The sequence below is a fragment of the Scatophagus argus genome, chromosome 20 (genome assembly GCF_020382885.2).
Source record: "Scatophagus argus isolate fScaArg1 chromosome 20, fScaArg1.pri, whole genome shotgun sequence".
Lineage (NCBI taxonomy): Eukaryota > Metazoa > Chordata > Actinopteri > Scatophagidae > Scatophagus > Scatophagus argus.
Window position 1 is genome coordinate 69,457 of NC_058512.1, and position 21,177 is coordinate 90,633.

Consider the following 21,177-nt stretch of genomic DNA (forward strand, 5'->3'; position numbering starts at 1 on the left):
TTTTACTTTTACTTTACACTCCTCACGCTGAGTGGACAGGAGCAAAACTTATATTTGTGAGTTTTAACTTTGTACAGCATTAACATAAACTTCATCAAAACATACAAATTAAAATACAAAAAAGAAAGAAAAAAGAACAGCCAATCTGCACCTAAAATGTTGAATTTTATTGTTCATCATTTGTTTAACATTTCACCAAAAAGTTTTTGCCTTTGAGTCGTTTTCCTCCAGGTTCAACATAAAACAGTGAAAATCAACTTACAGCCATGGATAAACACTGTGGAAACTTTTTTGGCAAAACTCATTTTGTTTTAAATTATGTGCTTCAAAGTTAAAAGGTTTTACAGCAATAACTTACATTTTACAGTGTTATTTGTTTCCAAGGCGAGCAGAGCGGGACGTTTTCAGCCAAAATACAATTTCCTGAAGAAAATCCTTAACTCTCATCAGGAAATTCATGAACAGACTTGAACTTTTCCTCATATATAAACTTTTCAAAGTGTTCAAATTTGTACTGTTTGGAAGGCAGCAAACTTCCCTCTCAAGCAAATGCAGATTGTGTGAGTGAGGTTCTGAAAAACTGTTCTGTTTTTTTTTGTTTTGCTTTTTTACACATCCATCTGACAAAAGAGAAATAATGAAATGCCAACAGCGCAGCTGAAAATGGTCCAGTCTGTTGATCCTAATAAACTAACTAATAGCTAACTATAATAAATAATGTTAAACATTGCAACTCGGACTCTTCCAGATGAAACTGATGCTGAATTTTCATGAGAATTCAAACAGTGAGAACATCTTGGACTTCTAACTGCTAAATTCTCAGAATTTGATAAGAATTTGGCTGAAGAATTAAAATTTGATTGATTTGATTTTCTCAGATCAAACTGTTTGTGTTGAAGTTGAAGTGTTGAACTCTTCAGTTTCAGACACCAGATCATCTCCATGTGGTGAAAGTTATATAATTTCTACCCATTGACAAGACCCAAAAAAAAAAACCAATTTATTTTCAGAACCAAACTCCAGTGAAAAACATGAAAACTTCCAAAAGAGCAGAATCAGCTCAGACGCTACAGCTATTAGAAACATCATCATCATCATCGTTAGGTCACCATGGTAACTGTCATTGTAAAGGTGGGGGGCGGGAACATGCAGGGAAACAGGCAGAGGGGCAAAGCTAAGCGCTACACATCATTTTAGTGGTATAAAAACATAAAAAGTTCTTTTTTTAAAGTTTTCTTTTGTGGAATAAAGAAGCTTGACTGACAGGTGAGAAGAGCCAATCAGGTGAGGGGAGGGAGGAGAGTGGGCAGGGATAGCAATTAAATACAGACTTCCTGTACAGTTCAGTCCACAAACACTTCTGACATTTCTATTCTCATATTCACATTTCCTCCATTTTACTGTCTCAACTGTGGCAGCCATTTTGTGTCTAACTATTTCCAGATTCTTCTTCCTGTTTGTTTTCACACTGACGTCACTATGTACGAGCCTCGTTCACTACTACTGCTGCCACCGCCACCGCCACCGCCTTCTCCCCCCTTCGGCTCCCGTTTTTTGGTGACAGGGGTGGGGATGAGTGAGGGTCGTGTGGGTGTGGTTGATGATGATGATGATGATGTGGTGGTGGTTGTTGGTGTGGTGGTGGTGACATCAGCATTGCTCTTCCTCGGGCTCGGGGTGTAGTTGAAGGGGCTAACTCTAGCCGCCACAGCTCCACTGCGCTGCTGACTGCGCTGCTGTTGCTGCTGTTGACGTTCAGGAAGCGGTGGTTTGTCTTCAAGGCTCTCGCAGCTGCGCCGCAGGTTGAGGTTAGAAGAGGAGGAAGAGGAGGAGGAAGGGATTTTGGAAGGGGTGAGGCAATCAATGATAGGTGGGGCGTTAGCGGTGGGAGAGCGAGCTGAACAGGAAGAGGAAGAGCGTGGATTGTTGACGGGACAGTCCTCCAGACGAACCCACACATCTTCTGATTTGTTGGCGAAGCTCCGCCCAGCTGATGAGTCGCCGCTGCCGCTCTTCGCCTTCCTCCATGTCCCCTTTGACCTCACTGCACTCTCCTCCTCACTACGCCCCTTCTCGCTGGACTCTGATGACGCTGACAGCACAGAGGAAGAACTTCCTGTCCTCTTCCACGTCCCCACACGTGGTAACGATGTAGAGTGTTTACTGCCATTTCCTCCCCCTCCTCCCCCGCCACTGTTTTCCCGTTTCCAGGTTCCAGTGCGGCTGAACCGTGATGATGTCACTTCTTGTGGACGTGACGGGCTCTCAGAGTGTGAGCGGTTGACGTCATGTCTCCTGGTTCCCGCTGGTAGTGGAGTATCGGGGCTGGATGGAGACTCTAATGTTACTGCAGCTGCAGACTCCTCCAGCTTCCTCTTTAGTGTTGGGCTTGGCGCTTCTTTGATGAAGGTCGACTGACGAACAAGTGCTGGCTTGTCTGGCTCAGGCTTCTGCTTCTTGGCAACCGTGGAGCCACTGACCCTTGATGCAGATTCACTCCTTGGGATGCCACCACTCTTCGATGCCCCACTTTGTTTGGCTGGTCTAGAGGCTGATGATGATGATGATGATGCACTTCCTGGCGATGCAGTGCGTGGCAACTGCGGTAGCTTTCCTCCTTTCTGACTGGCTGCATTAGAAGAGCGAGATGGCGTGGAGTCCCGGGATGACCCACATCCTCTGTCAGTGCCTTCACCAATTCCTGGAGCTTTAGCCATGGCTGCTGCTCTGGGTTTGCTCCGCCCCCTGGCTGCTGGCTCTGGCCTTGGCTTACCTGTTATCAGACTCCTATACACCTTCTTTCCACCTCTAACAGCCTTTGCCTCCTCCTCTTCCTCCTCCTCCTTCTTCTTTTTGGCCTCCAACGTGGTTCGTTCTCCACCCTTCAGGATCCTTGCCCCTCGCTTCACAGTCGCCTCCTCTTTCTCTTCCACCTCGTCTTCTTCTGCATTAGTATTGGCTGCTGGCAGGCGGAATGGTGAGCCCACAGACTTCAGGGACAGGACTGAGTCAGAATCTGATGATGGCTGACGAGACAATGATGAGGCAGCAGCGGCAGCAGCAGCATTCAGGCTGCTGACGATGGAGTTGGCGCCTTCCTGGATTGCCTTCCAATCAAAGGACTCAGAGTCAGGGGAGGCAGGACTTCTTGGTGCCTCTGTAGGCTCCCCCTCAGCCAGAATTCCGTTTTCGACTTTGGGAACAGGAGGTGCAGTGCCAACATTGGCTGGGACAGTGACAGCAGTGGCTTTCTTTTTCTTCTTGGGCATGGCAGAGCTGATGCACTCCTGCAGCAGGTCGTCCTCCGAATCGATGCTCAGTGAACTGAGCGACGAGTTCCGGGAGAAGCAGACAGGTGTATCCTCCACGTGGAATGCTTTGGGGGCATAACCAGTAGCCGGGGGGGGTTTTGACTCGGCCTGTGGAGGAGAAGGAGGAGGAGGAGACTTTTTTCCTGCTTTGCCTCCATCTTGCTGCTCAGATGATGCCGGTGGGGCAAACTCCTTGTTGTTGTTCTCTTGGTCAATGTCGCTCAGCGAGCTCAGGGAGGAGTTTCTGGAGAAGCAGACGGGCGTGTCCTCAATGGCGAACTTCTGTTTCTCATCTGTTGCTGTCGGGTTGGTGGCAGGTTTTGTTCGAGGGAAAACAGCTGCTGTCTGCTGCTTCCTCCTCCTTCCTTCTTCTTTTGTTTTCTTCTCCTCTTCATCCTTCTCTGCACCTTCATCTTCATCAAAGTCAAGTGAGCTCAAAGAGTCATTGCGTGAAAAGCAGCATGGCGTACCTTCAATAGGTGTGTAGTGGCGTGGCGAGTCAAATGCAAACCCTGGTTTAGCCTTGGCAGCTGTTGCTGTGGCAACACTGTACAACGCCCGCTGGGGCATTGGCTTCACTGGTGACGTGGGCTTTTTCTTTTGCGGTTGTGGGCCAAGGGGGGGTGGAGCAGGTGGAGGAAGAGGTGGGGGAAGAGGCGGGACTTGAAGGTGTTCATTGTTCACTGCTGCCCTAACTGGTTTTCTGGGTTTGGCTTTGGGCATAGCAGCGTTGATACACTCGGCAAGAATGTCGTCACCATTCTCGCCCTCAGGAAGTCCAGCCCGCCTTCCCTGAGTAGAAGCGGGAGGGCCTACTGGTGTAACGGCTGCTGCTGCTTCCTCATTGGGTGGTGACTCAATAGTGAGATCACTGAGTGAGGTGGCAGTGGAGAAGTTGAGAGGTGTCCCCTCCACACAGTAAACTCTTGGCACCTCCTCGGGCACTGGTGGCACATCCTTCCTTGGCTGTGACTGAGCGCGGCTTTGAGGTGGGAGGAGCTTGTAAACAGGAAGCTGACTGGGTTTCCGTGGCGCTGCCTGCTGTGGTTTCTTTGGTTTTCTTGATGACTTAGGCATGGCCATATTGATGCAGGCTTCCAGAATCTCAATGTCATCATCATCATCTGATTCATCAAGGATGGGTTTGGCTGCCTCCTCCTCCCTCTCCTCCTTCCCTCCACCCTCCTGCTCTTTCTTCTTCTTCATCTCTGCTGCAATGTAGGGTTCATCCAGACTGAGTGCACTCAGACTGGAGGCTCCGGAGAAACCATGCGGTGTGCTTTCTGTAGCGAAGTGTAGCAGAATATCAGCACTGCTCTCCTCCTCATCCTTCTTCTTGACCTTTTCCTGCTCCAATGTTTTCTGCGTTGGTGGTGGCAATGGTGGCGTCTTGGCTCGGCTCGGTGGCATGGTCTGTCCTGGGCTGTCAGGCAGATCGCTGGGGCTGACCACACCACTCGGTACACCACTGCATGGCTCACTGGAGCGCACAGAGCTGGCGATGGATGAAGTGGAAAAGCTGTCGAGGGAACTGACAGATGTGCAGCGGCTGAACATCAGCGGTGTCTCCTGAGCATAAGGCTGCTCTGGAGGACTTTTTGGAGTCCTTGCACCAGAAGATGTCACATGTTGTTGGTGATGGTGGTGATGAGCATGACCATGATGGTGGTGACCTCGTCTTGCCCGTGTGGAGGGAACAATGGCAGCAGCAGTCTGGCTCTCTGCCTCCTTCTGCTGCCTCTGCTGCTGCTCGTGTGCATCCTTTTCGTTGACAGGAAGTGTCGGATAGTCATTATTAACACCACCGCTGACAACGCTCCCACCTCTCCTCCTCCTTTCAATGACATTGCCGTCCTCCTCTTCCTCCTCGGATGACAGCGAGGACAGAGAGCTGCCTCTTGAAAAGCAAATGGGCGTATCTTCCACGCAGTACGTCTGTGTTGACTCCTGGTTACCTTTAGGCACGGCCCGATTGGCTGGGGGCGGAGGGGGGCGGAGCTTGTTAGCAGAGGATGATGGGGCAGGTGGAGCAGCTGGCGTAGCAGTTTCTTCTGGCTTGAACAGTGGTTTGCGGGCAGTGTCAGTGCCATACTTCAGGCTGTAGTCAATTGGCTGCTCACCTGTCGTGTCACCACCATAGTTTGATGCTGCTGTGGGAACGACATAGCGTGGCGGTGGCACAGACACAATGCGGCTGTTGGTTGTTGCTGAGTCGCTGCAATCAGTCCTTCTCAGCCTAGCATCTTGTTCGTCATCCTCATCACTCTCGATGCCCCCACGGTGACTCGGGCTCTGTCTCCCAGAATTCAACTGTTCATCAGAATACTTAAGGCTGTAGTTTATGGGCGTATCCAGTTCTGCTCCATCATCATCTGCCATGTGATTGGCACTACGGATCTTGTGTGCCAAGTCAGCCGGGTACTTCCTGTAGACACAGCACTTGTTGGTTCCGCTGTCATCTGATGAGTAGAATGGCTCTGACGATGGTTTGGTCTTGCCACGGTTGCCGTATCCATCGGCGCTCGTCACGCTGTTGAGACTGTCACTAGATGCTCGGACACTGGGTGGGAATAATGGCCGAGCATACGTCACATCCTCACTCGTCCTCTTTGATACATCTCCATTCTTTGGGCTTGAAAGCACCGGTGTGTTGGCATACGAGCGTGTTGCACTCCCTCCTCCTCCAGTTCCGTTACATCCCCGTCCCTTCCTGTGGGCCGCCTTGGGGCTCAGGTTGTCGATGTTATCAAAAGTCTCTGACAGCTGCTGGGCATCCAGTTCCTCGAACAATGCCTTCTGTTTGCGAGCATGCAGTGATGGGGCGCCAGCACCAGGTGACACCACACTGGCATCCTTGTAGCGTGCCGGTCGGTTGGCCATCAGGTTACGCAAGGCAGCGGCACTGCCCATGGCAATCATCTTGTGCCGGGAGTGGATGAGGTTGCGCAGCATGCCCACAGCGCCTAGCTCCCACAATGCCTCCTGGTCTTTGGCATCTCTGGCTGACAGATTCCAGAGTGTCCCGCAGGCATTTGACACAATGGTCAAACTGTGAGACTTCAGGTGTTGCAGCAGAGTTGGCAGGCAGCCATGCTCACGCAGGACCTGCCTGCAAAACACCATGCAGGGAGAACGAATATTAATCCTGAGCTGTCAGTATTTAATCCACACAGTGGATATTGTCGTTTATTACAAGTTGTTTACTTGTTTCCATTTGTTTACCTGTGCGCCTCGTTGGTGGCGATCAGGCTGGAGACATTGCGCAGGATTCCGCCACCGCTCTCAATGATGGCGAGCGTATTGGTGTGGCTGCGGTGCGTCAATGTTCCCACCAGAAACGCCAGAGCACCATCCACAGCACAGATATCGGCCTTGTTCTCTGTACAGTGAGCTGACAGGTTCCAAAGTGCGCTCAGTACAGACTTCAGGGTTGACTCCTGAAGGAACAGAAAAAAGTCAAAAACCACAGAACTCATTTCACAGCATCAGTACAGATCTTGATATCCAAAAGGAAAAAAAAAACATCTGATTAGAGAACAGAAAAAAGATAAACTGAAAAGTGTTTACCTTCTGGACCTCAAGAGCACAGCCCATGAGCGCTCGCACACTGCCGACTTCACGCAGAGTCTTTTTACTGTTGACATCAGCACGCCACGACAAGTTCCTCAACACACTCGCTATTACCTGAAAAACAAACAAAATCTTCTGAAAATCCTACAGGAAAATTATGAAACAAAAGTACAAAGAAACAAGTTTTTATATCAAGATGAGCTCAGGCTGGCCAAGTAGGCAGGACTCAGGTGAGTCCTGAGACAGCAGACAGATATAAAATGACTGAAGCTTTTGTGGGCACAGAAAAAAAAGAAACGTGGGAGTTCAGGAAAGCCATGAAGAAAAACTTTCAGTTGGTCTCAAAGATGATCTGACAAGCCACCAGGTGATTCAGGCTAACTTTTTACTGAGCTCTGGTGCTCACTCCCAGAAACTTTAGAAGCACATTTGTATTTAGCCCATCTCAATCGACTACTGATAAATACTGTGGTAACTAAATATCCAGTTTACAGAAATAACAATGCACTTTCAGGGGAAAAAGTCACAAAGGGAAGTTGTGTCGCAAGTCATTACTGGGGCTACAGTGCCTCTAAAACCAGACATTATAAACACCATGAACTGAGAAAATTTTAAACTACAGGGTGTAACCCTTTCTGACTGGGATACAATCAATGTGTGCAGTAGCACAAACATTGAGCTGTTTTAGCAGATGTTTTTCAAGTGTTCCACTGAATGTGAACGAGACAGTAAAGTTGACAGTCTGACATCACAATACATTGCTGGAGAACAGCTGGTCCTTTCCAGTTGGAGTGAAGGAGTTCAGAAGAGGAGCTCAGTGGGGAACCATCTCAGCTGAGATTCTTCAACATTTGATCAGAATACTCAGACAGACAGGTGAACTTACCTGCTGCAGGTCTTCACTGTCAGATTTCAGCTGGGCAACCATCGCTCTCATGCAGCCCTTCATGGAGCACAGCGTGGCCTGATAAAAACATCAACATAACACTTTGATCTGATTGGCTAATGAGAGACAGATGTGCGTAAACAGATCCAGCAGAAACACTGGAATGATGTCCAGGTATTTAAAACATGAATGATGCGTGAACATGTTTGTGTTTTCACGCAACCTTGTTGGCCACATCTCCGAAGGTGAGGTTGGTGAGTGCCATGCCGGCGTATCGCCGCAGAGTGACACTGTAATGATCACTGCTGAGACCAAACATCTCACAGTCCACCTGCAGCAGCTCCGCCACTGCCTGCAGACCGCCTGCAGAGACAAACAACCCACAGAAAAACAGATGAGATCAATAAGCAGCAAACAAGTCAAGAAACCTGCCAGTTAGACAAGGAAACAAAACCTGGACAAGCATCAAAATGTTCAGAAAACACAACAAAATTTCACGAAAAATCAACACATCAGGAAGTACACTAAAACAAAAAGAAAATTCAGCTTTAACAAGCTCAAGAAAGGTTTACACAAATGAAGAAACAGGCAGTAAAATCATTTATCAGCTGTTTGCTTCTCAGACTCACCAAGTTCGTTCATGGCATGTCGATGTTCTTCATCGAAAGACAGTTTCATGAGGACGCAGACGGCCGGACAGATCTGATGCTCCACTGGAGACGGCACTGAAGACGCAGAAACAACACGTAAATTACCCGCTACACACACTACACACTATAAAGTATTCATATATAAACAATATGTGTGTGTGTGTGTGTGTGTGTGTGTGTGGTGACACGTGTCCTCCTGATTGGTCAGTCAGTGTGTGACGTCACTCACTGGGGTTGTCCTCCTGCTCCACTCCCCTCTCGTGGTTTTCCTGCCAGCTCCAACATGCCTCACAGTAATGACGAACCTGCTCCAGCAGGTGGAGCACCCTGATCTCGCGCCGGCCTCTCTTATCATCCGGCTGACTATGGACAATGTTGTGCAGTGCTGCTGACGCTCGAGCTCGAGCCTCTTTACTGCCACGAGAGTTACCTGACCAATGGAACACAAACTATATGTGAGATCACAATGTTATACGGGCAATGATGGAAATGAAGAAATGAGATAAGGAAGTTACTTGTGACAGATAAGGCCAAAACAGCGGTTACCTAGCAACAGAGAGTCTTTGTCGTTGCCATGCAGCAGCTGGATGAGCAGCGGCAGACAGCCGGACTGACGCATGGCAATGCACGAGTCCTGCGAGCTCGACATGGCAAGCAGCGTCCTCGACATGTCATCTTTATCATGAGTGCCCAGCATGGACAGAAGACTATACACCATCTCCACCTGTAGGGGGCGACAAAACAGGATTTATTTTTTACAGTGCGGTTTGGCTAATGAGGTGACCCTTTAGGGCGGCGCGTTACGAGTATTTATATCAGTGTCACTAAGCAGAATTACTAACCTTTGTTCCCAGGTGGCTGGTGATTCGTCGAGGCACAGAGTAACTGGCCTCACTGGTTGGCTCGTGGTCCAATCGGCTGCTGGAGCACTAAAGAAGGTGATAAAAAAAAAAGATTCAAAACAGAAGAGACATAGAGCAAAGAACAAAGAAAACAAAAGAATGAGGGTCAGGAGGCTCACCTGAGCTCCAGCCAATCCACTAGCATCGTTTGGCCCCTGAACCTCATCCACCTGGAGAGCAAGAGAGATTCAAGTTTCATCAGGACTGAGTCACAGAAACTATGACAACTTCACAAAGAGATAAAGGAAAAGCTCAACTTCAGAATTTAAACAAGAGTCACACAATTGTATGTGAAGCAACAACACGTTTGCACTGCGAAAACACACAGCAGGGAATATAAAACCAAATGAGGGTCAGATTTTAACTAAATTTCCATAAAACCACACAAATGCTGGTTTCCATCCTGCTGCTGTGTGAATATTAGCAGCGGCTCCTGACTATAACTGATAAAGTCTTTTCTAACAGACTAGTGAATAAATGACGTCCATGAAACACGACTTAAACAAGACTGTGTGTGTGTGTGTGTGCAGTGATGAGGAGGATGAAACCTTCCTCACATTAAGGCATGAAACTAACAGAAATGTTTTCCATTGTTTGACTTTTGACTGGATCTTTTAATGACAAATTCATCTCATTACAGTGTGATCCTCTACTGCAGTGGTTTAATGACAGGAGAACTGGTCCTCATCCAGACCAGATCAGCCCTGTAAAGAAAACACCAGTCACTCCAGTGGTGTGCTTAGGCTGCAACAATTTGGACCAAATCAACTTATGAAGACACAAAATACGTCACTCACATGAGATCAGGCTGGCTGGTCAGCAGGACTGTTGTTTAACATTAAATTTGTACATTAACACATTAAATATAACCTGCTACTATAAGACCTATAATGCAAGTGACTGCAGTGCTCCACCAGCTCATCATTTCCGTCAAAAAACAAACTCATATTCACACAACAGGAGCATTTTCTTTTCACTATTTTCTGAAAATTCTGTTCAATTTGAGCTGAACAGATGAGACCAACTTCACTACAGACACAAACTGTCTGTGATGTGACCATGTGACGTGTGGTTTGAACCAGTTCTGTTTCAATGTTGTCACATTTATGTTCTAGTATGAGAACAAGTTACCTGCAGACGAGCTCCCAGTCTCAGGATGTCTTTCTCGATCTGCTGAATGCGAGACACACGGGTCTGAACGAACAAACGCACGCACACACACACAAACACACACATTATAAATGTGTAGACAGGTGATGCTGGTGTTGTTCACATTAGAGATGTGACATTTTATTCTAAATTCAAACTCCTTTTCAAATGTGGTAAAAATTTGCAGCTATTTGAATACCAACTTGATAATGACAATAGATCACCATCGCAGAGTCTACCACATTCTGTTAGAACTCAGCACATCTGCGTCTGAAGTCACTGTGTCATATTTAATGTTCTCCATTCTATCTGCAGGAATGTAAATGTGCCCGATACACTGAGGCTCAACGTTCTGCGCTGTGGGTCTGCTGGGAGAAGTTCAGAACTGAATGAGGTGCCATGTTTGATTAAAGTGTGCACTGCTGTCTGCTGACACACTGCAATGTTTCACATGTTACAGTCAGGAAACCCCACACCTGTTAGTGATGTCACTACATGATGATGAAGATTAGTTAGTTACATTCTACATCATTCTACATTCTGGTAATAACTGTAACTAACATTCAGTTAGTTATAGTCATTACCATCAACAGGTGGACTAGCGTGGAGCAGAAGGCTGTTTTGTGCATTGTGGGATACACTGAGCTCCGAATACACTTTAGTGGAGGTGAGAGTGACGGGGACGTACCTGTCTACAGACTGCTGACATGTCAAGTGTGTGTTGGAGACACAGCCTCCAGGTGAGTTCATACCTGAGCTCTCCTCTCCATTTCCTGACAGGATCCCAGCTGTTCCTCCATCGCTGAACGGATCTGACGAGCCTCAAACTCCAGCTGACGACGACTCATGTCCGTCTGCAGAGTGAACTGCAGACAAAATCTACAAATTAATCCTTCTACTCAAATAATCAGCTGCTTCTTTGATAAAAGGTCCTTTGACTCTGGTAGCTTTTACTAGATCAAACATCCAGCAGCTAACATCGGTCCTTTTACCAGAGCCACAGCAGCCTAGGCTAATGGGATATGCAGTATTTGGAGACAGAACAAAGGCCGACTCACGTCAGCGTAAACCTGGACAGTTTCTGTTTATTTACATTTTCAGTGAGTGGCAGGCTGTCGATCCTCTTGGTGAGATTCTGCAGCTGAGCGTAGTACCAGTCCTTCTCCTTCTCCTCCTTCTCTAATTCAGCCAATAGCAGAGACCTATTAGGCAGCAACAGCCAATCACAGAGCAGCACGAAAAGCAAGAGGAGCCAACCGAAGGGAGAGACACAGAGAGAGTTCAGAATCAGAATTCCTTTATTTATCCCTGGAGGGAAATTTTTGTTAAAACAACAAAAACTACAAATATGGTCAAATCTACACGAGAACAACAACAAAAAAAAAGACTAGTTCTAACAGCAGTACTGTTAGTAGTACAACTGACAGCAGCGGCGTTGTAGTACAATCTGCAGGACCAGTAACAGTAGCAGTAGTATATCAGATAAACTGACAGGATTTATATTGGTGGAAGCTGTGGTATTTTGTAGTATTTGATGTATAACAGGAATATATGTGATAGCAGCGATGCCAACTGCAGTAGAGCCACTGTTTGTAGTATCAGAATTAGAATCAGTGTTTTCAGGAATTATCTTTACCAGTATGAGCAGAATCAACTAACAGAGCAAAGAGAAATTTTACTCTGAGCAGTACTCTCTCTATAGTACCTCTCCTTCTCCAGCTCCTCCAGGCAGCGGTCGTGGCTGTCTCTGCCCACAGACGGCAGTCCCCTCCGGGTGAAGGCTGCGGGGGTCGGGGGGCCTCCAGCGGCTCCTCCAGGAGCTCCAGAGGCAGAGGAAGCCGAACTGGAGGACGATGAGGGGGGCAGTGGAGGCCTCAGTCTGGGCTTAAAACCTGCAGGGTCCAGGCTCATCTCTGGAGGAGGAGAAACACCAACATCACGTGACTGAGCGCGGGTTAGGGTTCTGGGTTCTGTGTGTGTGTGTGTGTGTGTGTGTGTGTGTGTGTGTATGAGCTTGTTTTGTTCACCCTTCAGTCGTTCGATGAGCTCCAGCTGTGACCCAGACGCCTCTCCAGACTCTTCCTCTATGGTGCCCTGCAGCTGCTTCAGCACTTCCTGTTTTACAATGTCAAAAAGTAGTACAGAGTTATATCACAGTGTACTGCTTTGTTTCCTATACAACCACCAGGGGGCTCCACAGTCACATGCTCACATTCTAAACACAAAAACACACAAAGATCCAGTAAATTCATACGTCAATAAAAACAATAATTTTGTTGCAATTAAACTGATAAAGCCCAAAAGAACAAATTGATATTTTCCATCTGCCTGTCTTTCTGTCTCCATCTTTCAGAGTAAATCAGTGCGTCGTCACTCACTCACCACAATGAAACAACAGCGTTCATACAGCGACATGTTGGAAACTAACAACACTCAGTCTGTCAGCGTGTGTTTTCTGCTAATCGACAGAAAACAGGAAACAGGAAATGGGAAGTGAGTGTGTGCTTGGAGAGGAAGGAAGCGACAAGCGACAAGAAAGACCAAGAAAACTACAATGGAACAACAGCAAAACAGCAAAACAGAGAGACAGAAAACAAAACTATCAACAGAGAAACCAAAAGTCAGTAAATGTAAGTAAATATTAGACAGACAGAAACAATAAAAATGACAAACAACCGCCTAAGTTTTAAAGTAGAAAAAAAAGATAAAAACGATGGGAGAAACTGAAGAAAAAAAACAAGATGATAAAGACAAAAGAACACACTGTAATAAAGATAAAAACTTGATTAAAAAAAATTAAAGATAAGAAAAATTTAAGATAAAACAAAACGAGCAAAACAAAGAAGGAAGGAAGGAGGAAGGAGAATCAACAAAATCAAGTCACTGACAGGTTCCCTGAGTCAGTTGTATCAAACCAAAGATCCTCTAACACAGAGATTTCTCACTCGGAACAACAACAAGAAGCTCATTCTGAAACGCAAACCAGCGCGTGATTACTGGAAAACACTACAAGTCTATTCTGGGCTAAAGACAGAGAGAGAGAGAAGAGAGAGAGAGAGAGAGAAAGAGAAAGAGACAAGACAGAGACAGACAGATAGAGATAGAGATAGAGATAGAGAGAGAGAGAGAGAGAGAGAGAGAGAGAGAGGGAGGGAGGAAGAGACAGACAAGAAAGAGAGAAAGAGACAAGACAGAGACAGACAGACAGACAGACAGAGAGAGGGGGGGGAGAAAGAGAGAGACAAGAAAGAGAGAGAAAGAGACAAGACAGAGACAGACAGACAGACAGACAGAGAGAGGGGGGGGAAAGAGAGAAAGAGAGAGACAAGAAAGAGAGAGAAAGAGACAAGACAGAGACAGACAGACAGATAGATAGAGAGAGAGAGAGAGAGAGAGAGAGAGAGAGAGAGAGAGAGAGAGAGACAAGAAAGAGAGAGAAAGAGACAAGACAGAGACAGACAGACAGATGAGAGAGACTGTGTGACAGACATCTGAAGGACAGACTGTATCAGCTTTGTTACAGCAACATTTCCTGCAACATGCAACGACATACAGTCTGTAGTATTTCAGTGGTATCATGCGCAGTACTGAACCCTTACTTTTGTTTTACTGCACTACTGAATACAGCAGAAGCAGCAGCAGTATAGGAGCAGTACCTGAGTAGTATTGCAATAGAATAACGAGCACTGACCTTCATGTTGGAGGCCTCAGTCTCCAGTTTGGTCAGGTGGTTGGAGTTGTCCTGCAGCTCCTGTCGCAGGTTGGAGTTCTCCATCTTTAACACCTCCACCTGCCTCAGCAGCTGGTCGTAAGACGCTGCCGCCATGTTGGAAGACCCACGTCTGACCTGCACAAAAGTAGTAGAGTAGAGCCACTGTATTGTTTTTGTCTACTTTGCGATGTTCACATATCAGAAAACAGTTTGCTGTTTGTGACAAACAGACACATAGGCAGGCAGTCAGGCAGACAGCAGAGTGAGACAGGTAAAATGTGAGCCTCCATCAAGTCATGCAGGTTAAAATGAGGCTGAGATCGCAGTATCACAATCACATCACTGAAGTTTGGTGAGGTGCAAACTGCTCTGTAACTATGATTTAAAGTCCGCTCACTCACTACAACCAGTAACAACAACAATAATAATGATGATCATCCAATCCACACCAACACGACTGCCTGCAGATAAATAAACAACAACGGAAGCAGACCCAGATGGAAACAGAAAACTAAGAACAATCCCAGATGAAGACGTCCACCTGCTCTCTTCACGTCTTTCCTGCACTTGTGCTTAAAGAAACCTTGACACGATCTGTTGCTGTCATCCATTCAGCTGCTCCTCGCTCTCACTCCTGATTCATTTAAAAAGCCCAACCTCTCCTTAGAGAAGCCACACTCGACCCAGCGGTTAGGGTGTCGGACCCGTAACCGGTGGATCGCTGGTTCGATTCCCCGTCCCGGTGTCCATGGCTGAGGTACCCTTGAGCAAGGTACCTAACCCCCACTGCTCCCCGGGCGCTGCACGCGGTCGCCCACTGCCCCGGGTTTGCTGTGTGTGTGTGCACGTCACTTGGGTGGGTTAAATGCAGAGAACAAATTTCGTTGGAGTGAGTTCCCTCCAATGACAAAATATGTCACTTTTTTAACTTTATACTCTCCATCATTTCCAGCTGATCTGACGGGTCTTATGGTGCAGCAGGTCGTGGGGTCCTCGAGGTTTGAGATGATCAGCTGACCACAGTCTGACTTCACTCCAAACCATAAATCCTGTTGTCCAATCAAGTTTGTTACACTAAGTCCTACATCCACTTCGTCCCGGTTCAATTACTGCAGTGCACTTGTCTTACAACAACACCTGAAGACAGTTCAGCTGGTTCGTCCACTGGCTCCCAGTCTACACACATTTTATCATTTTAATGACCACTTCTGAGGCCCCAAGACACTTAGCTCCAGAATGTAGCCCTCCTGACCTGGACTCCAGCTGTATGAGTTGATTTGAACGTGTCAACTTAAAAGATGAGGACATGATTGGCTTTAATGCTGTGTTATCAATTAGCACATCAGTTGGTGAAGCTTCCAGTCACAACCTCAACGTGTCGACATGTTACAGATGCTAACGGACGTTTGGTGTCTGAAGCTGCCGTCTTTTAACTGCGGTTACGGTTTGAAATGCATCTGGCGAAGTTGTGATTGTACAGCCAGAACCCGTTTTCACATCTTTTTTCATCTTCTGTCCCAGTTTTTCCGTCTCAGACAGGACACAGCGTGAAGACGTCACACAGACTCTGAACTTATGTTTCATTGATTAAATGATTGGTTCATTCATCGTGAAAATAACAATCTGATTAATTGATGGTTTAAAAAAAATAAATGTTGTAGTTTAACTTGAACTGACTGACGGCCTTACTACAACAGTACTACCACACAGTACTCCAGTTCAGCTACACAGAACTACAACTACCAAACATCCTTGCATCCTCCTGCTTATGATTTCTGATTCATAAATTTTTAAATAAATCACACTGTGATCAATGACAATCGGTAGAATGGTAAGTCTAACTGTATCAGCTGGGAGATTAAAAGACACAAGAGAAAAACATGCTCTCCTTGCTTGCTCTTTTATTTTTTATTTCCTCCCTCTGTCTTCATCCTCCCTCACCGGTCGGCCATTTTCTCTCCCTCCTCTCTCCTCCTTCCATCATCCCTGCCTCCCCCTCCGTCTGCATCCTTCCCTCTCAATCTTTCTCTCAGGAAGCAAAAACATCAAATTAAACCCAGAACAACACCAACATCAGAGAACAGACAATGAAAGAGGAAAAAGTCGACCTCCCTCTCCACCCTGCATCCTCATCCTCATCCTCATCCTCCCTCCACACCCCCCCCACACCTTTCTCCTCCATCAATAATATGAAACAAAATAAAAACAAAGAAATAAACACAAACAATGAATAAAGGATGAATAGCTTCTGAATAAAGAAAGAGAAAATGGCAGCTCACCCCATCGCTGTAGACTCCATCACCCTCCCTCTCTCTCCCTCTCTCTTTCTCTCTGTCTGACAGAGGACAGTCAGCTGGGCGAACAAGCAGCCAATCATGTGGCAGAGAGGTGGGGGTACCTCTCCCCCCTCCTGCTGCTCCCAGCATGCTTTGCAGCAGCTACTGCAGGCAGCCTGACCGGGTTACTGAGAAACTAACACACAGAGTCACAGTCTGCTATTCTTGTGAGGACCCTGGTAAACATGGTACACTGCCTTCCCATCACGCAAAAGAAAACTAAGCATCATCTGATCCCCTTCCTCGACAGGTCACAGAACCAATCAGCCGCCTTCTCCTCGATGATGTGGACAAGATCACAATGAGAATATGGTCACACAGACCTACTGATTAGTGGTGCAATGATCCAACCTCTCAGTGAACAACGACCCAATCTAATCAATGCAAAGTCAAAACACTGATAATTTTTTAAGTCTTTTAATGTCTTTATTCTGAAATTTTCATGACATCTCACTGACAGATCAGATAGATATAGATACTTTATTTAAATTCATGCTATCCCTCATCACATCCAGCCACAGCCACCCATCTAGCATCAGTACAAAGACAAAAAAACACAAATCAGCATGCAATTAAGTATTTAAAGTACAAAGTACTAAAATATAAAATATGAAGAAGTATAAAAATCTAGAATATATAAAACATTAAAAACAACACTAAAATAAAAGAATAAAACAGTCCAGTGGTGTGCAAACAATTACTGAGTGATGAGTGATGTGATGAAGGAAAAGTGCAATTAGAAACCATCCAGTTCTGACCTCCCAGGGAGGAGCTGAAGACTCGTATGGCCAGAGGGACAAATGACCTCCTCAGCCTATCCATGGAGCAGGACAGAGACAGCAGGCTATCGCTCAGTGCACAGCTCTACAGGGGTAATGGACATTAAGGACTCGAGTTTGTTCAGAGTCCTCTCCTCCGCCACAGATGTTAGTTACTCCAGTTCTGTCCCCCCTACAGAGTTACAGCCTTCCTCACCACCTTGTCCAGCTATGAGGCGTCCTTCTTCATGGTGCCTCCTCCCCAGCACACCACAGCATAGAAGAGGACAGTGGTTATGACAGTCTGGCAGAACATCTGCAGCAGCCTCTGGTAGACACTAAAGGGCCTCAGCCTCCTCAAGAAGTAACACCAGACCTGTCCTTTTTTAACAGTGACAATGAGGATCTTCACTATCCCCCGAAGAACAGATCAGAAGTGTGGAGTCTTGTTAGATTTCAGAGGAACAGCCGACATGACTTCACAAAACAAAACAAACCCGTCAAAGCATCTGATTCAGCATGTTACTGTCACTACAGCAACATTAACCTGTTTCAGCAATGTTAGCCGTTCTGTTTCAAGCAGGGGAGCCCACTAGAAAGCTATGCAGTCCAGTCCGGTGGTGTTTTTACAGTGCCAACCCATCCTGGCCACTAGCTAATAAACACAAAACCTAAAACTAACCAATGCTAAATTAAAAAACTCAAAATACACAAACTTAAAGAATGAAATGCTAAAGCTAACTTTCAACTACTAAAATCAGAAAAAAATCTAACTATGTAGCAACTGTCTAAAATTGCTAACTAACTTACTAAATGCTATAAACACGGAAGAAACTATAAAATTGACACTAAAATATCTAAGCTAACAGTAAAACGAAACAAGTCAGTGACTATAATAAATCCACAAAATCCATTCAGAGGGGTGGGGGTGGTTGGTGATGTTGGCTGCCTCTAAATACGTCACTTGCCTCCAGCTCAGCCACTCACAAAATACAACTGCAATAGCAGGTTTCAACCTGTAGAGGGCAGGCGCTGTGCATATCTATTACACAAAATGTAAAACTCAAATACTTTGCACTAAACTAAAATTTCAAGATTTGGAGCTAAATCATTCACTAACACTATTAAATATCTATTGATTAAACTGAATTTTAGCAGAAAAAGTGGTTTAGGGGGTTAATTAGTGTGTGTGTGCACGTCACTTGGGTGGGTTAAATGCAGAGAACAAGTTCCCTCCAATGACAAGATATGTCACGTTCCTTTCCTTTCCTCCTAATTACTCTTTAAATGTTGCTGTGATCGACTGGTTTTTGAAAATTAAAATTAATTAAAAGACTCCTCTCAGACTGAATGTGTCTCTGTGTCTACAACAGCAAAAAGTCACATCCTCACTGAGCTCTCAGCCAATCAGATGCCAGGATTTACAGCCAAAAGACACAATTTACTCACATACCAAAAAAAGAAACAATTTCTCATTTCTAAATGACTCAAATGATGAATTGATTTTATCAAAAGTTACAAATTAGTCTTCTATTAAATAATCAATCCAGTGACTCTGAAAGGCTGAACGTCCCTATGTCACGGTGGTGCAGTGGTTAGCACTGTTGCCTCATAGCGACAGTGCCTGGAACTCTCATAGCAAGACGGTCCACCCATCTAGCATCCACAAAATGGATGGATGTGTCCCGGTCTGGGCCCTTCTATGTGGAGTTTGCATGTTCTCCCTGTGCCTGCGTGGGTTTTCTCCGGGTTCTCCGGCTTCCTCCCACAATACCAAAGACATGCACATTAGGTTAACTGGCTGCTCTACATTGCCCCCTAGGTGTGAGTGTGAGAGTGTGTGGTTGTCTGTCTTTGTGTGTTGGCCCTGTGATTGACTGGTGACCAGTCCAGGGTGAACCCCGCCTCTCGCCCATAGTCAGCTGGGATAGGCTCCAGCTCCCCCGCGACCCTGACGGATAAGCGGTGTAGAAAATGGATGGATCAAACTACAAAGATGGCCTGTTGTCAACATTCAAGTCTAGTCTCTGTCAGATCATGTTAGCCAGGCGAATCTGTGAGCTTTTACGTAATATGGTTCTGGTTTGACACGAAACATCTATCAGCGTGTAGACACAGAATATTCTCAGATCCATCTTTGTGAACTGAGGGTTTAATTCAACTAAACCAGATATGGTGCTTGTCAGAACTGTAGAAAAAACAACCAAGATTTGTTTTGTTTCTGTGAGTTTCAGTGAAGTGTGTTTTACACTGATGTCCGAGAGAAAAATTGGGAAAATCGTGTTACAGCTCCTTGTGGTTAAACAAAAACGTGTCTCCTGCAGGGCTCCTTCCCATCACGTTGTCAGACAGAACAAGTTTAGTCTGCGGCTAAACACAAAGATTAACCTGCTGCCGACTGAGGCGATCTACTAGACCAGTTCCGATACTTTTTACACACCAGTACGTACGTAACCCTATTAATGTTCACTGTAGACTGGCAACAGTAAGTCAATCATTCGATTAGTCGAAGACAATTAATTATCACCTACACTGATAAATGACTCATCGTTTCAGTCATCTTTCAAACATCTGCTGGTTCCAGTTTCTTGAATGAATGATTTGTTGCTTTTCTCTGTCATTTCTCACAGTAGCTGAGGAGTCTTTGGCTTTTGGACTGTTGGTTGGATGAAAGAAGAAACCTGAAGGTGATACTTTTGCTCTGGGAAACTGATAATAATGTTGGTGTTTTATAGACTTAATGATTTATCCAATGATCATAAAAATAATCAATAGTGGCAGCCCTACAGCATATGACTCACAAACAATGCCATACTAGCACCTGTAGTCCTTGTACAAGTACCACTGGCAGCAGTCACAGCTGTACACAAGTAAACACCAACATCGGTGGGTACTTGATTTGGTTCAAGCTTCCCACATTAAACTGTGTTTTGTGTTTCAGTAACAAGAAATACAAACAGGTGTACTCTCTGTAGTACTTGGAGTAAACCCTACAGTGGTACTGTACACCAACTGCAGGCTGCGTTAGTCGTGGTAGTAGTACTGCCATACACTTTAATAGTGTAGTAAAAGTACACAACGTGTTTCTGTGACAATACCAGGAGCTCTGTGAGCCGAACATGACAGTATGGCTAACACTGACCCGATATTTTAACGTCAATTCTCCACATTATACTCAAATATACCCGCGGTCTGCCGACAATGCAAACACCCTCTACTTCTGTCCGACTCCGTTAGACCCGGTAACCGACACCAGTCTGTCCGCAGACCGGTCCAAACACCGACACACAACCAAAACAAACGGTTAGCATGCAGCTAGGCTAGCGCTAACAGCTCGGGCGCCTTACCTCGAAGAACACGGCCAAAGTCCGCTTCAGATGGCGGCGGGTTCACGGTAACATACCCGGGGAAACACGCAGAGCCGCCAAACGAACCTTTAGAAGCGGCGGAGGCCGCTCATGTCTCCGATCTGAGCAGAGGAAGCGGAGTAACAAAGTCCGGGACAAGTTCTAACTCGGCCTTTTTGTTATGGACAAACTGCAGCTGCTGCGGTCCGCCATCTTGTCTGTGTGTGTGTATCAGTCTGCAGTGTGTGTGTGTGTGTGTGTGTGTGTGTCTATTTTTGCAAATAACAAGAAGCCAAAAACATACACACATAGATACACACATGCATTAAAGGTAAAAAAAAAAGATAAAGTAAAAATGTACTTGTGAATAAAAGTACTTCTGAAGACAACTAAAATTACAGTTTATCAATTAAGAAAAAACATAAATATCAGCACAAGACAAAAATAGCTAAAGAAATAAAATAAGCAGTAATACATTAATGTATGTGCCAACAATAAATAAACACAAGAAACAAACAGTATTTATTCTTATTGTGGCAAAATGTCACAATGACAA

At 45.8% G+C, this 21,177-nt stretch overlaps 1 protein-coding gene across 1 annotated transcript; it reads right to left on the reverse strand.

Annotated features, from left to right (window-relative positions):
* Nucleotides 1-146: 146 nt before the first annotated feature.
* apc (APC regulator of WNT signaling pathway) lies at nt 147-20,866 on the reverse strand. Its single transcript, XM_046374707.1, has 17 exons — nt 20,622-20,866; nt 14,160-14,315; nt 12,496-12,583; nt 12,174-12,381; nt 11,562-11,670; nt 11,221-11,334; nt 10,451-10,513; nt 9,439-9,489; nt 9,260-9,346; nt 8,964-9,141; nt 8,647-8,847; nt 8,397-8,492; nt 7,991-8,130; nt 7,768-7,845; nt 6,879-6,995; nt 6,534-6,748; nt 147-6,420 (listed from the first exon to the last, which is right to left on the reverse strand). The coding sequence occupies exons 2-17, from the start codon at nt 14,292-14,294 to the stop codon at nt 1,464-1,466; spliced, it is 6,837 nt and encodes a 2,278-aa protein (XP_046230663.1). The 5' UTR covers nt 14,295-14,315; nt 20,622-20,866; the 3' UTR covers nt 147-1,463.
* Nucleotides 20,867-21,177: the final 311 nt, after the last annotated feature.

Bases quoted from the DNA above. Each gene is read 5' to 3' on its own strand.
- apc (XM_046374707.1), bottom strand. From the start codon at position 14,294: ATGGCGGCAGCGTCTTACGACCAGCTGCTGAGGCAGGTGGAGGTGTTA. The intron at 11,671-12,173 runs GTACTATAGAGA...GCTGCCTAATAG, and splicing joins GAGGAGCTGGAGAAGGAGAG to GTCTCTGCTATTGGCTGAAT. The intron at 9,490-10,450 runs GTAACTTGTTCT...CTTGCTCTCCAG, and splicing joins GACTGGGAGCTCGTCTGCAG to GTGGATGAGGTTCAGGGGCC.